The 15,634-nt window shown below is 39.4% G+C and overlaps 1 protein-coding gene across 1 annotated transcript in view; it reads left to right on the top strand.

Annotated features, from left to right (window-relative positions):
• Positions 1-975: 975 nt before the first annotated feature.
• MMP2 (matrix metallopeptidase 2) overlaps positions 976-15,634 on the top strand; it is a 42,567-nt gene continuing 27,908 nt past the window's right edge. The window contains exons 1-5 of the mRNA XM_032773508.2: positions 976-1,306; positions 5,647-5,873; positions 7,814-7,962; positions 10,073-10,201; positions 12,318-12,491. Coding sequence (XP_032629399.1) covers positions 1,154-1,306; positions 5,647-5,873; positions 7,814-7,962; positions 10,073-10,201; positions 12,318-12,491 — 832 coding nt within the window. The 5' untranslated portion in view covers positions 976-1,153. The remainder of the gene's footprint in view (positions 1,307-5,646; positions 5,874-7,813; positions 7,963-10,072; positions 10,202-12,317; positions 12,492-15,634) is intronic.

The following is a 15,634-nucleotide window of genomic DNA, read 5'->3' as shown; positions in this document are numbered from 1 at the left end:
TTTTTTATTTTGAGCCTTTAAGGTGTACTTGAGTCACATTTTCAAGTTTTTCTCTGCAAACATAAGGCCTAGACATTTATTTTTATTTTAAACAAAAGCTGAGATTCACCCTAAGCCCATCACTCCAGGAGCTAGGTCTTTAAGAAAATCATTGAATATCATGAGACTTGTGATACAACCATGAAAGCTGGCCACACTGTGCATGAGATAAAAATGAAAAGTACCCATAAATGTGGCCAAGTGAGGTTGCACTGGTACAGTTACACCGATGGATAAAATCCCTAGCATAGATAAGGTCTGGATCTCATGACATCCACATGAGATTGCCAACTTGTATCTGCAAAAATCAGCCTGGCTAACTGTACTGAGAGAAGGAGAGACTGTACATTACATACAGGGGGTAAACCCACATATAGGTTATACAGATTATCCCAAATAAGTGTTGATAAAAAATTTATATCACATAGCATGTGTTCTGTACATGCCAGGGAAGAAGTCTCAATGAGTCCTATATGCATAGCTCTATGGTGCATGTAGCCTGAGTGTAACAAGACATCGCTCTACTGTGTTGGTTCACAGTCTAACTCCAAATGTCACCCCAAATGCGCCATAATGTACTGAGACACATAGGGCTAAAACATGTTTGGAGCAAGAAAATAGTCTGAACAAAATGATGCAAATACCAAACCTTAAAAAAAAAAATCTTTAGGCTTTTATTTTTAAAATTTACTAACCATGTATCCCATACCTCATCAGCAATTAATCTTGGGTCCGATTTTGCTCCCAGTTGCACTTGAGCAAACCTAGTGCTTGAATGTAATTACATGAGGGCAGAATTTGGCCTTTTGTCTCTTTCAGCCTAAATCACAATATCTGCCTGTGGCTACCTTAAAATCACAGCAAATCACATGTGGTAACTGCCCTTTTTCTCATGTTTCCACTGGTTTTCAGACTTCCTCTTGTGGTAGCTCGAGACTGCGCATCTGGATGTTTTAAACATACAAAGGAATTGCTAGAGCAAGCAAAAGGGAAAACGGTGCAGAGAGTTAAGATGTTCCGATAAGCAACTGGTGGGTGGACTGTGCAACTAAAGTGACCGACAGTGCATTAGGAGAAATCTCTTTGCAAAGAGGGTAACTTGAGTTCAGGCAAAATGAAGACACACATTGTTTTTAGCCTTTTTGCCTTCATTTTTAAAGTACTCTTGCTCCAGCTATATTTTTTTCACCAAACTTTAGCTGCACCGTCACCAATCATTAAGTTTCCTGGAGACAACTCTCCCAAAACAGACAAAGAACTAGCAGTGGTAAGTTCTGGGTTTTTGCTTCGGAATTATATTGTTGTTCTCCATAGCAGATGTTTCTTTCTTGTTTCAGCTGAGACTAGGAAATGACTGTAGCCTTTTCTCTCCAGAGTCTCTGGAAGGGAGAGCTGGCTAACAAGGATATCAGCTTTCAGATGTAAAAGCTAGAGCCAAATAATGTTGCCTCTCTTAAAATTTTTAAAGCCAGCACCGAGAGTCTTTTTCTTCCCCCACTCTGAAGTCTGAATACGTAGGAGAATACTTTCATTGAATTTCTGTGACTTTCACTAAAGTGGAAAAGGGAGGGTGGGGAGAATAAAGATAAACTTAAATTCAGAGTAAATAAAATGGAATAGAAAATATAGGAAAACACTTACATAAACCTGAACTTATTGTTAGCAGTTCACACAGCTTTTCAAAAGGTTGTTTTCCCTGATGTTTACTATGCATTGCATAAGCACAACTTTAAGGGACAATTATAGCTTAAAGCTGGTTTGAGCTTCAAAGAAGATAATGACTAGTTCTAATTTTGCAATATACTTTTCCTAAGCCAAATTCAATCTGGAACAAAGGAAAGAGTTTGGGATTTCTGAATGTGACATTAGCAAGTTATGGATATGTAGAATTTTATCTTAACCTTATTGTAACCCTGTGGACTTTTCTTAAAATGATATAATAGGGAAATCCATTTTAGGGGAGATTGAGATAGATTATCCTTATTTTAGCATATAAATTATAGACATTTCTCTTCTTCAACAGTAAATCCATTTTAAGGAAGATTGAAATAGATTATCCTTATTTTAGTATGTCAATGATAGAAAGTTGGTCCCTCTTTTTTTAGGAGTTGATGTGCATCTCAGAGAAACTTGCCAGGCAGAAGGGAAATGTGGGGACAAGGGGTGGAGAATTTCCAAAAGGGGGTGGAGATGTTAGCAAAAGCAAGCAAACTGACCCAAAATAGCAATTTCCAGTCTTGGCTCTCACAGGACAAATCACCAAAGGTTTTACTGACCTTGACAGCATGACAATGGGTCATATATTTCTAACGGTACATCAACTGTTCTTAAATACTCTCTCCATTTTGTTAGACACAATCAGGCTTTTACTGAATAATGGTAATCATCTCATCTGCATTTCATTCAGCAAACTGATTTATTGTGTATATTCCAAGGAAAATCACAGGGTGCTTTAATGTGTGAGTTCTTCTTGGTTTCTCTTGTAGTATTCCTAAATAATACTACATGACTAGGTTTTCCTTGAGCCCTGGATCTGAGTAAACTTGTGGCTCAGAATCAGAACCTAGATCAAAATTTTGCAGCTGGACTCTGTTTCCATGATGGCCTGAATCAAAACCCCCAGAGTACCACACTTCCCTCCTGACTTTGAGAGAGGTGAATTTTGCAGCTCAGGCCAAGATATAATTTACTAAATCCCCTTTCAAAAGCCTGTTCTCATAGAGAAGGTGGCTATGTTCATTTCTCTTCAACCCTAACTCCATTGATATGGGTTATCTTGATTTATATTTTAGCTAGTAAATACCTTTATTGCGCCTCTGTTCTTATTGCTCAGCTACCTCTCAAATTACAGTATATGGGAATAGAAGCATGCTGCCCCTTCAGACTCCCCATAAACTTTTGCTCCATACACTCTAGTTTTGAGACCATAGCACATTGCTGAGAGTTAAGGACAGAAGCATGATCAGGATATTTAGATTGTCAATATGAAAATCAGGATAATCTATCCCAAGTGCTGATATGGGTAGAATGTGGTGTTGAACCATTTCACATGAAGCTAATAGGCCCCATTAACTATGCTCTGGAAGAAGGAACCTCATGGTGGCATTTGCATAAGATTTGTTTGTTAATTTATATGCTGATGCAATGGTCTCCAGAGCAAAAATGCCACCTCAGACTGGGGTCTCATCAAATCTTATCGGTAAGCAGGGTCAAGCCTGGTCAGTACTTCAATAAAGCACCTTCAGAGGAACCCAGGTGGTTGCACAAAGTTAGTATATCGCAACCTTTCTTCTGAGTCAGCAGTGAATTATTTCCTTGGCACGGTGATATGGGGTGCCAGCTGTCAGATGACGTCCAGGCCCTAACCACTTTTAGTCATTAAAAATCCCTTGCTACTTTTTACTGTTGTGGGGATGTTTGTCCTGGTATCTTTTCTAAACTCAACTAGAATAACTGTATTCTAGATGCCATGTTTTCTGTTGGTTAAGGATGTTCTTCACTTTTTGAATACAGCACATACCCTGCCTTCCATTCTACAATGTGTGTCAGGGATGGCTGAAATAATCCTTTCATACACACACTCAGAACCAACAAAGGGATCTGCAGACATCAGACTTCAACATGGAGTTCCACTGGAGTCAATGAGTCTGTCTCTGCACAAAAGTGAAGGTTCCCCAAGGATCACCTTGTGAGAACAGGGCCATTAGTTTGTAGCTGGTTTGTCAAGGCATTTGGGATCTTTGGATGAAAGTTATGGTCTAAATATCAATTAGTCATTATTATTACAGATGTACCCAAACTAATATCCTCAATATGTATCTGAACACCATCAAACTTTGGTAGAAATATCCATTCCCAAATTGGAACCCAGTACCTAATCCAAATCCCACAGCTGGTCCAGTCTCTGTTATAAGCCAAACCAGTCCCTCAGATCTGAACACCCTGAGCTATGAAGATTAGGTAGGGCTTTTGAAATCCATCTCTGGATCCAAATTTTGAAGCTAAGGCCTCTAATTATAATTTAAATTAACAGCCTTTCGTGTACCCACTTCTGTTTGCTTTGCATCCTATAATAGCATGCACTGGATGTTTTAGAAATAGTTTAAAGTCTTCTAAAAGCTTCAGAGGGGGGGAAAGGAGAGTACTTTGAATGGGAAAATGAAAGATCAAGTATTGAAACTCAGGACTGCTACACAATGTTCTATGTTTTATTATTACTTTATGGCAGCTTCCACAACATGCTAGGTACTTTCCAGACATTCAAACAGGGATAGTCTCTGCCCCAAGAAGCTCACAGTGAGATAATTAAATTGTGGGCTAGGGTAAGGGAAGAATAAAATAGGGATTTGGGTTTTTTTGGTTGGTTGGTTGGTTAATTCTCTGCATATGCACATTTTGGGGAGGAACACACACCCCTTAAAAGGATAATCATAACAACAATTGTATGCCTAATGCTTATGTTAAACAGAGGTATCCAGTTAATCAGCATACAGATGAATGGTAGGACTTCTTAATTGGGATGACTGCTAGGAAACAGACTGAGTGTAATGCACATCAGTGAGTAGACACAACAGACCACAAAAGACATACCTCATCCATTTGAAATGGAACACCTAGTGTCTGAAAACTATTTCCAATTGTTAAAAGGAGGAAACCAGTACCTCACATGCCCTTTTGTTCTCTTCATGTTTTTTAACTGTACTAGGATTGATGAATGCATCAAGTGTAAAAAAATAGAGTTGTTTCTATAGAACAATGTAGATGAACACAGTGTGGAGGAAAAATGGGTTAGTGCCGCTCTTTGTGTTTCTTTACAATTTATCATGAAGCCTGAATGTTGTTTCGTAAAGAAAGATGACTTTGTGGCCTGTTTGTTTCCATGGACTTATCAGGAAGGTTAAGTCTTTCCTTGTTCTGTTAGAGGATTCAGAGGAGGTTTCAGAGATGTAGATAGTGCATGCCTCATATTTAATTGTATGGGAGGAACAGTAAGTGAAGCTTTAGCAGAGACATCTTTTCCTCCAACTGTTTCTCAAGTTAAACAGATTAACAAAAAAAAAACCCTAAAACCCCAGTCATTTCTAACCATCTGAATAAAAAGCACTTTCCCTCTTAATTAATATGGTTCCATTGGTTTCCTTTGATACCATTACCTTAAAGTTCTTCAATCATCCACAGACTCTTTCAGGAAAAAAAAGGGATAGACACAACCTGAAACTCTAAAATATAAAACAAGCAGAAACCAATACAAGATGGACCCATTATTTCCTTTGTAGTTCATTTTTAATGTTGTGTGCCCTGCTTTTTATAAAGCAATTCATGAAATAAAGACAACAATGTAGTCTGAAATATTTTTAATAACTGGCACAATTGCTTAAGTTAGCAGCATTTTGTGTCCCTGGAGGTCTGTGTCAACTAAGAAGATTATCTGAATGTTGGTTGTTAACATAGTCATTTTAAAAAACCTTACGAAGTATAGACAAGTATAGACAAGTAAAAGTTAATGTGCAGTGTCAATAATTGTAGGGATGTCTCTCCTGTTTCAGAGTTTAGAAACCTCTGTTCTCTGTGCGTTTTTGTTTGTTTGTTTGTTTTCCTTTTTTAAAGCAATACCTGAATACATACTATGGGTGCCCAAAAGACAACTGCAATTTATTCGTGCTGAAAGATACTTTGAAGAAAATGCAGAAATTCTTTGGGCTGCCTGAAACAGGAGATCTGGATCAAAACACTATTGAGACAATGAAGAAGCCGCGCTGTGGTAATCCAGATGTGGCCAATTATAACTTCTTTCCAAGAAAGCCAAAATGGGAAAAAAATCAGATAACGTACAGGTAATGCCTTAGCAATATTGTTTTTTCACAAACATGGGCTCCCTTGAGAATTGAAGTGCTTCAATGTGGCATTTAGAAATGAAGGGATTTTCTAGTGGCCTGATCTCCAGACTTTGAACCAGGGATCCCCAGATTATAATCCCTTTGTGTTTGGACAACCATTGGAAAATGTCTGTGAATCCCCAAAATTTAAAATGTAATGAACATTCATCCAAAATTTGTGCCATAAATTCAAGGAGAGAATTGTTGTTAAAGTGCAGGAGATCTGAGTTTTATTTTGTTCTGCTGCAAACTTCCTCTGTAATTTTGAGCAAATGATTTAATGTCACCTCTGTCTGTACAATATGGGTAATAGTATTCCTGACTGCACCAGATAATTATGGGGATAAACCCAACAGTGTTCAGAAACTATGGCAATGAAGACCATAGAAACTACTAAAATTATTCACTATTTGCTATTCTTTAGTGTCAAATTTTAAGATTTTTCATCCAGTCAGGGATTAATGAGTATTAAAACAGACTAAGGAAGGACTAAGGAATAATGAGTAGCCAATAGTGGAAGTGAACAGTTTTCAAACAATCTGTAGGATGAACATTTTTCACCCAAGTGTGAATACTTATGGATGACAACATGCCCTTACATATCCAGACTGGTTCATGAATAACTTGCAAAAATGGGGGAAAGAGGGAGAAAGGATTAATATTCCTCACAAACAATTTGACAAGCTTTATTTATGTCTGTGAGGCAGTCTGTCTAAGAAGCAGCAAATGTATTTCATAGATTGTGGTTTTAGCAACATAGGAAAATGTGCCAAAGAATGAAGGTCCAATTCTGCTCCTGTTTAAATCAATGGCCAAACTCCCACTGACTTCAGTTGTACAAGATGATGCTCTTAATGACCAGTGAGGGGATCAGAAATCCTCGTGGATTCTTCCTAGCTGCTTTTCTATTTGTGTTCATCCTTCTTTGGTCAGGGGGTCAGAGCATCCTTCATAGTCTGAGTAGACCAGAGAATTCTGGAGAACACTGTGGTAGATTTGCAGGCCTTCTTTTGCTGATGTGCACCAGATGATATCATCCCACTGCAGTAATCCCAGACACAAAGCCGATGCAGTAACCACAAGAAGCCACACAGTGTTGGAAGCTTTTCTTTAGCAGGAAGATCATTGTCTGAAATGAGATCCATGAATAAGTCCCGGTCAGCATAAATCAAGATGAAGAAAGAGGTGCTCTTGTGAGCTGTCCCTCTATTTTATGTGCTTATGTCTCCCCTTCTCAGTCTGTACCACATCCCTGATGGCAGGGTTGCTGGGCATACTGGCAAGGAATTAACTATCATTTATTTGACACAAAACCAAAACATGACTAAGAAAAAAAAAGGTGATTTTTAAGCTTAAGGGGCAATGCTCCATGTTTGGAGCTCCAAATTGTTTCTGGTAGTTAGGAGGCTCCCAAAATTCTGATGACTCAGTGGGTGCTTGTGTAAACATACGTCTAATAGGATGATATGACTGGAAGGATCTTTAATTTCAGTGAAGCAAAATATTGTTAGATATGGTTCTTCCTGTATGCCAGCTCTGACATAAAATACATATACTGTACTTAGTTCAGAGTGTATTAAAATTGTAAGTAATACAGACTCTGGTCAAATTACCGCTTACGTACCATGCTGCTTCCTGCAGTGTCCTCATTCTTAAAGGAAATATCAGTAACTCTCTGGCAGATAATTACATTTAAATTAGAGAATGGTCCCAACAAAGTCTCAATATCCCTGAGCCTTGGGAATGTCCTGATCTTTTTAGCACAGTTGGCACCTCCCTTTGCCAAAGCAGTTAATTTCACTGGTACTTTCAACACTTCAAACAGCAAGCTGTAAAGATCAGCACATTTAGATGGTTAACTTTTGAAACTGATTTTTTTCCCCCTTTTTACTGTTAAGGATTTTAGGGTATACACCGGATTTGGACTCTGAAACAGTAGACGATGCCTTTGCCCGAGCCTTTAAAGTCTGGAGTGATGTCACACCACTGACATTTTCCCGGATTAAGGATGGAGAAGCGGACATTATGATTAATTTTGGACGATGGGGTATATTTTCTATTTTTATATATGCTTTTGGTTTTCTTCCTTCCATTAATCCTCAGCGTTGGAATGACCTGCCCTCAAGCAAACACGTCAATGAGCCTTTCTGGCAAACGATGCCCTAGTTTTCACTTGGTTTGTACAGACTATGTCAGATTTCACAAAGGTGTGTGTGTGCATATACATACACTCTTGATTTATCTGTTACAAGAGAATTACTAGGGGACAAAACATTGTTTCTGAATTTAAATTATCAGTAATAAACTGGAAAATATTAGGCCAGATCCTTCGCGGCTGTGAATTGGCACAGGTCCATTGAAGTGAATGGAATGATATTATATTGTTAATTTATAAATCTCTGCTAGGTTTTCAAATGTCTTCAAAGGTTATTTGCAGAGGGTAGACTATTCTAATACTCCTAGATACTTACAGATGAATTGGGACATGCCATCTGAACTTCACACTTAGCCTCTATTTACTTTTATGGGCTAAACTGAGGCCCTTAATCCAAACACCCTTAGCTTTTGGGAGTTCCAAACTCTATATCTGAACAGCCAATGTTATTAGACTTGATTCAGTTTGATTTGTTAATTTTACTTCACACAAAAAGAGCCTGGGTTTCATAAGGAACCTTTGACATTTTAACCAACAAGCTGTAGAGGGCTATATAATTTTAATAAATATATTCACATGTTCAGTCTTTTGGGAGATGGCATTTGGAACCAAAGGGAACAGTTCATAGAATAGCTGAGTTCTCCGAGGAGGTCTCTCTTTCAAGCTCGTTTTCTTTGCTTAAGTTAGTGATGGGTCAACCTCAGAAGGCTCAGAGATTCTGTGCAGTATGGACGAGCACCCACCCAAAATTTCAGATTCTTACTAGGTCTGTTTGGTCCACAAAACTGAAGTCTCACAAAATCCAGAGTGTTCATGCTGATTTTAGTACCACTTGATTACCACAGCCCAGAAATAGCACAAGAATTGCTTCCCCTATAGTATTTTATGCTTAATTATACACTAGAGAGACATTTCAGTTCTTTGCAATCACTGTTCACACCCCTGTGTGTCAGAGTCAAACTGGTAGGGGCCCTATACAGCATTTTTTTTTGTTCACAAGTTTTCTCAAACTGAGTCTTTACCGATGAAGGAAGACTAATGCCTGATACATGGGAATATTGGAGAGAAGAAACTTCATTCATGTCAATGGAGTGAGGCCAGCACAAAATAGGTGCAATGGAATAGCGACTCCGGCCTGTGTATTTAGGGCTTCTGTCAAATGGCAACACATCAGACCAAAAGGCTTTTAGTAATGTAATTGGAGACAGTGGCAGCTTTGGTGGTCAGGTCAGTGTGGTGAGCGAGCTGTGAATAACAGGGTTATGCCCTTGCCAGCTTGTGTTACCCAAGTGTGGTGAGCTTCCAAGAAAAGCCTTCAGTGAAGTAACAGGAGAACTACTGAAAAGGCAGTTGCCCAGCAAGCGGGCTGAGACTAAGCATGGTTGATGTGGAAGTAGGATGGGCTGAACCACAGACATCAGGATACTGAATAGAACTCAGCTTTTCAGGGATTCAGTACTGAGAAAAATGAAGCTAATTTGCTTTCCTGCGAGCAGCACTGGTAGCCTGGGCAAAGAGAAGGGGACATACAGGAAAAGATAACAGAGTACATTGTAAATGAATAGCTTGCTGTGTAACTGACTAAAGGAGCCTGCAAAGACCGATATGGACAGTTATATTCCTCTGAAACTATCACTTAACTACAATGTATATTTTACTGTTCCCACCAGTCAAAATCGAGAACATATGGATGTGTATAGCACAGTGTAATATGTGGGTATCTCACAGAGCTTCACTAACATCAGAATCCCTTCCAAATATCCTTAGTACATACAAAGAAACATGCAGTAATACACACACTAATCTTGTGTGCTTTCGTCTTTTATATGAAATGGTTTCCTCTCCTAGGGTCCGATCCTGAAAACCTTCCACATGTGATGTATTCCCAGTGATGTGTTCTTTTGGGAATATCCATGTGACTATCTTTACTCATGATTGTGTTTGCAGGGCTGGGCCCATTATAACTTGTAAATGCTCCTCTTCTGTGTTCTTTCTTGTCCAGAGCATGGTGATGGATATCCATTTGATGGCAAGGATGGCCTCCTGGCTCATGCTTTTGCACCTGGGCCAGGTGTTGGAGGTGACTCCCATTTTGATGATGATGAACAGTGGACTCTGGGAGAGGGACAAGGTACCCAAACATTTTAATGTTTCAAAGCATTTGAATTATAGACTGCTGTGTCTGAAATGGTGGCCAGAGATTGCACTTCTGATACTGAAATGGCTTAAGTAGTAAATGCTGGAACAGAACTATGACTCTGAAAGCTGATGGTTACGCATTTTAATAATTTGAAATTCTGCTTTTATCAAACTTCTATATAATTTTTTAGAAAAAGTTGCATATTTCTCCCCAGAAATTAGAATTAATTATGGACTTGATCCTGCAAACCTTTACTCATGTGAGCAGAGAGAAGTGAGTAAAGACCCCTCATGGCAGAAGTGCCAGGCCATGATTTTCAAGAGTGACTAGGGATTTTGAGTGCTACCAGTTTTCGGTCCCAACCACTGAGATACCCTTAAAGGGGCTTCCTTTGTAGAAGGAGAAGGCTCAGTGATTCCTGAAAACTGGACCTGTCTAAGCTGGATACCCCAAACTAGTGATCACTTTTGAAAATGTTGCCCCATTAGCTTCAATAGGACCATTGAGATGAGTAAGGATTTGCTGGTTCATGTCATCTGTCAAAAGCTTCTGGGTTCTGAGCTCCGCAGGTTTGTGACTTGAATTGAAGTATAGATCTATATCAGGACTGAGAAAAAACGGGACTTAGAGATGTCTGCAAGTTTGTCTTTTGGAGAATCAGAGGATGTTTGCAAATTGTTAACCAAATATTGTTTGCCTTGTACCTTATGAACCAAATTCTGATCTCAATAAAATACTCACCTGAGGCAGGCCAGCATGATTTCGCCATTATTTCACCTTTTAGAAGTAAATAATATTGATGTTTATTGTAATTTTTTCTCTTTAATTTGACAAAAATAATAGTCTACTGATTATTATTCTTTGTGCCAGAAATTTACCAGGAATGGAACCTCACAAAAGCAGTATTTAAAATGCATACTCGTTTCTTTATTTCACTTCAAATTCAAAATGTCTGAAGTCATTTGTTCGTTGGAAAAATAATTGAACCCTTATATCCTGGTAGTCAAGTTCCATCTCTTTTGGCTTTCTTCAAACTTTAGCAGAAGCAATAGATTTGTAGCTGTCATTATTGGATTGAATGCTTCCCTAAAAGTAACAATGAACAGAAAACTCTTTTGTGTATTTGGATTTATTCTACAAATGGTCGATTTGTGATTTAGGTCTATAAAATCATGACTGGTCCCCTGTGGAACTCCTTGCCAGAGGATGTTGTGAAGGCCAAGACCATAACAGGGTTCAAAAAAGAAATAGATAAATTCATGGAGGATAAGTCCATCAATGGCTATTAGCCAGGATGGGCAGGAATGGTGTCCTTAGCCTCTGTTTGCCAGAAGCTGGGAATGAGCGACAGGGGATGGATCACTTGATAATTACCTGTTCTGTTCATTCCCTCTGGGGCACCTGGCATTGGCCACTGTCGGAAGACAGGATACTGGGCTAGATGGACACTTGTTTGACCCAGTAGGGCCATTCTTATATTCTTAATTAGTTCCTCATATTGAGAAATCGCTAAGGGAAACTAGGTTGAGTGCACTCTAAAATAAGTTACCATGCATGTGTTGTATTCTTAAGGAAAGTTTCTATATATTACAATTTCCTGAAATAAAAACCAGGTTTGGGGATGTATGCATTAACGTATCCGCTAGCACAGCAGTAGATCAGATTCAATTCTGACTGAAAATGCCAAAATGGATTAAGAGGCGTGTTAAGATTGCTCTGAAACGACTCCCTGGAACCTTTGGAATTATAGTGCACAATTTAGATTATGCTATTAAAGGATCTAAATTACTAAACAAATTAACAGCTTGGGTATAAGTTTGCATTGCTATAGCAACTACTATAATTATCTTTCTGGGCACTTCAACGTAAGTAATAGCCATGCTTTTCCCCCAAAATTACTTATTACAGTTTCAACTACAGTCATCATGCCAACTGGGAAACCAACAGAATATATTTGTTCAAAGTATAAATGCACCTGAAATTTCTACACTAGTGTCCCTTATCACAAAAGTTTCACTCCAGAAAAGAAACAAACCTGTACGCAGAAACCATAATGGATGAAAACAATTGGTGACAGGATGCACTGTTGTGTTTTCTCCCTTTACAGTTGTTAAGGTGAAGTACGGCAATGCAGATGGCGAATACTGTAAATTTCCCTTCCTGTTCAATGATAAGGAATATAACAGCTGTACTGATGCAGGGCGCAATGATGGATTCCTTTGGTGCTCAACCACATACAACTTTGATTCTGATGGCAAATACGGATTCTGTCCCCATGAATGTAAGTTGAACACTTGGGTTGGAGGCTTGTCTCGTGGCTGATTTTAGCCAAGAGGAGTCAACTGTAGTTATTCTGCATGTCAGGCTACCATTGTACCTTTCCACTTTAAACGCTCTGAAGTATGTTGAAACTGATATAGAAACGTCAGTCCCAGGATCAAGTAGCAGTGTCAGCTCTTTTGTGTCCCTTCCTTTCCCCCTTTCAGTGCACCCAGAAGAGAATCTAGGCCACTATCTTCAGCTCCTGGAATCTAATTATAACATTGACTTCAGTGGGACCACAGTCGGTCCTTATTAACTATATGAAAAAAATAAAAAGGGGGAAATATGAGGAGGACATCAACAGAAAACACTAGCTAAACAACTTCCCAACGTCTCCTTCTTGGCATCAGAGAGGAAATTTGTGCTCAGGTCAGGTGAATTGAATAAAGTAAATGATCTGCCTATTTAGTAAGAAATCCTCCTCTTTTTTCAGTCCTGCCAGTTGGCCCTCTCCAGAGAGGTCCACATAACAGGGGAGCAGTGGAAAGGACTAGCATTTGGTTTTTGACTTCAGTGGGACCAGGATTTGGCCCAAACCGGGCATGCGGCCATTGCAAGGGCTAGCGCTCACATTTTCACAAGTAGATTAGCATTTTCCCCACACAGCACAGGTGAGCCTTGCAAGGAACTAATCTTGATTTATACAGATCTTGAGTTTCCAAAAGTCTTATGGCACATGGAGGTCAGCTGAGGAAGTCACAGGCTTTTCCACTGGATAACAGTCCCATTAAGGGGGTAGTGTGATTGCAAAGAGAATAAAACAGATAAAAGAAAGATGTTTTCATTTTGATTCACCATGCCTAGATTTTGACTTGCTTGATATTAAATATCACCAGTATAGGACCAGCTTGAACCTGCTGCTCAGCAGCAGGAGATAGCACAAGAAGCCTCCTGTGCATGTTCCTTGACACCTAGCAGCAAAGTACAATCACACTCCCCATGCTCCCTGAATCATAGGGTCAGCTTCTCCTAGCAAGATGGGGCCAGAGTCAGAGAGGGGAGCATGCTGCACTTATCTACGCATTGGGGCAGCAAATCTTTTCCCCCTGAACACCATGCTGCTTCAGCAGGAATTGTAGCCCCCAAAAAGCAACAACTGAGACCATTGTTTGTGAACCTCACAAGGTGAAGGCAGAAAGAGTCAGTGGGCCAGAACCTCTGTACCTCCACTAATGTCACTGAAGCTCTGTCAACTCACATAGCTGAAGATCAAGCCCATGTCTTCTGTTAGAATCCAGGCCCCTTTCTCTGCAATGGAATACATTGTTCCGTCACATCACATTACACTGAAATGCTCTGACTCCTTTACAGAATTCTGATAATGGGAAATAAATGTTATTATGAAGTTATATAGTTAATGGTATAATTGCAAAATGTTAGTCAGGTAAGTGGGCATGCTTTTAGAATTAGGTTTTTATTGTTAACAAATACCGAATGACTCTTTTACTTAAAAAAGTACTTTCAATTGCCCAGTGCAGACAGCGGAATAGCACTGAGTATTTTAGAAACCATATTAATGGAAAAATTCTAGTGGATTTTGAAAAGCTGAGATCACGTGTAGGGTTTTTTATTAAGTTTTTTGAATTGTGAATAGAGTGCTAGGGCTCACAGATAATTTGTCTCATAATTTGGAACTTTTTTTTTAGGAAAGTTCATATATAGATGAAATAATTTGTATAACAATTTCATTAACTCAGCAATTTTTGTACATATATGTAATGTGGTGATTGTTTTCAAAGTAACACTAATATGGTAAACATTTTTCTCTTTGCACATTTGTAATAAGTGCATTGTTTAAAATATTGAGGGTGAGTCTGCAGAGTAGAAAATTATAGAAAACTCTTATGTGAACTTTAATTTGATGTAATGGATGTCAAACTGCAGGAAATATCCTGGAGAGGAAGTGTAGTCCTGTGGGTTGGGCTGGGGCCTACAGCGCAAGATAACTGGGTTCTATTTCCAACTCTGCAACGGATCTACTATGTGACCTTGGGGGTCACTTCATCTCCACATACTCCCTTCCATTCTTTGTCTACTTAGATTGTAAGCTCTTGGAGTCAGGAACTGAGGTGTTTCAGTGTTGCTCACAGCTGTACGCATGTTGTGTACTATTGGCAGGGGCGCCAATTGGGGGACAGGGCTGCCCAGAACAGGAGGGGAGGGCCTCCAAACTAAGTGGCATTGTAATCTGGCACACAGGCTCATGGCATCACTCAGATTTCACCCGACAGCCCCTTGACAGAGGGTCCACTGGGATAACAAGTTGTGCTGAGACCCCAAGCTCCAGGTCGTGTGCACCGCACACTGAAATATGCCCCGTCAGCCCCTCTGTCATGATCTTTTAAGTTAAAGTGAGGCTGGTTCAACTGTGCATCCCATGTGAAAAAATTCTAGGGTGTCCCTGCTGTGTCTTATACGGTGCCAAGCACAATGGGCTCACAATCTTATTTGAAGCCTCCAGGTTCTCCTGTAACACACTAGTTAATAATAATAATGAGTCAGAAAGGAACGATTGAATGAAATAATACTGGAGGTTTTGTTTGAAACCAAAGTTTTTGGAATGATCCTGTTCCTCCTTGGAACATTTGCAGTGCACTTATTTGCAAGGTTACGGCTGGATTATCTCTAGATTGTATTGGAAAAGAGAATGCGGGTTAATAAACATCTTATCCAGTGCTTAAAAGCAAAGCTAATAAAACCAGATGTGCTCAAGATCTTGCAGGTTCAAACCTATGCTAGGCCAGTCTAACAAACTCTAACTACCATGTGATGTACTACAGAGATCAGCAGTGGCTCACATAAAATAACTGCCCAGATGGGTATTTCTATGTATATAGTTGTCAGTCCAGCAGCCTTAATTTTTGGAGAGACCATAATAGCTGTTGTGTAGAAAAAAGGCGTTTTCATACCCTCCTTTTCAATGCTTTCCTGCTCGGCTTCTTATCCTAAGAGTGATCAGAGGCAGATATTATCATCCTAGGTGTTTCTTGGGCTCACTTTTCAGAACAGGAGGTTTTCAACATTAGCAAAATGAGCCAGAGTTTTTCAGAGTTATCGGTAGTTTTCAGGTATAGTGCCACATACTTCAGTATTCCAGCCCTG

This window comes from Chelonoidis abingdonii, chromosome 19 (genome assembly GCF_003597395.2).
Source record: "Chelonoidis abingdonii isolate Lonesome George chromosome 19, CheloAbing_2.0, whole genome shotgun sequence".
Taxonomy (NCBI): Eukaryota; Metazoa; Chordata; order Testudines; family Testudinidae; genus Chelonoidis; species Chelonoidis abingdonii.
This window is presented reverse-complemented; position numbering and strand designations above follow the sequence as displayed.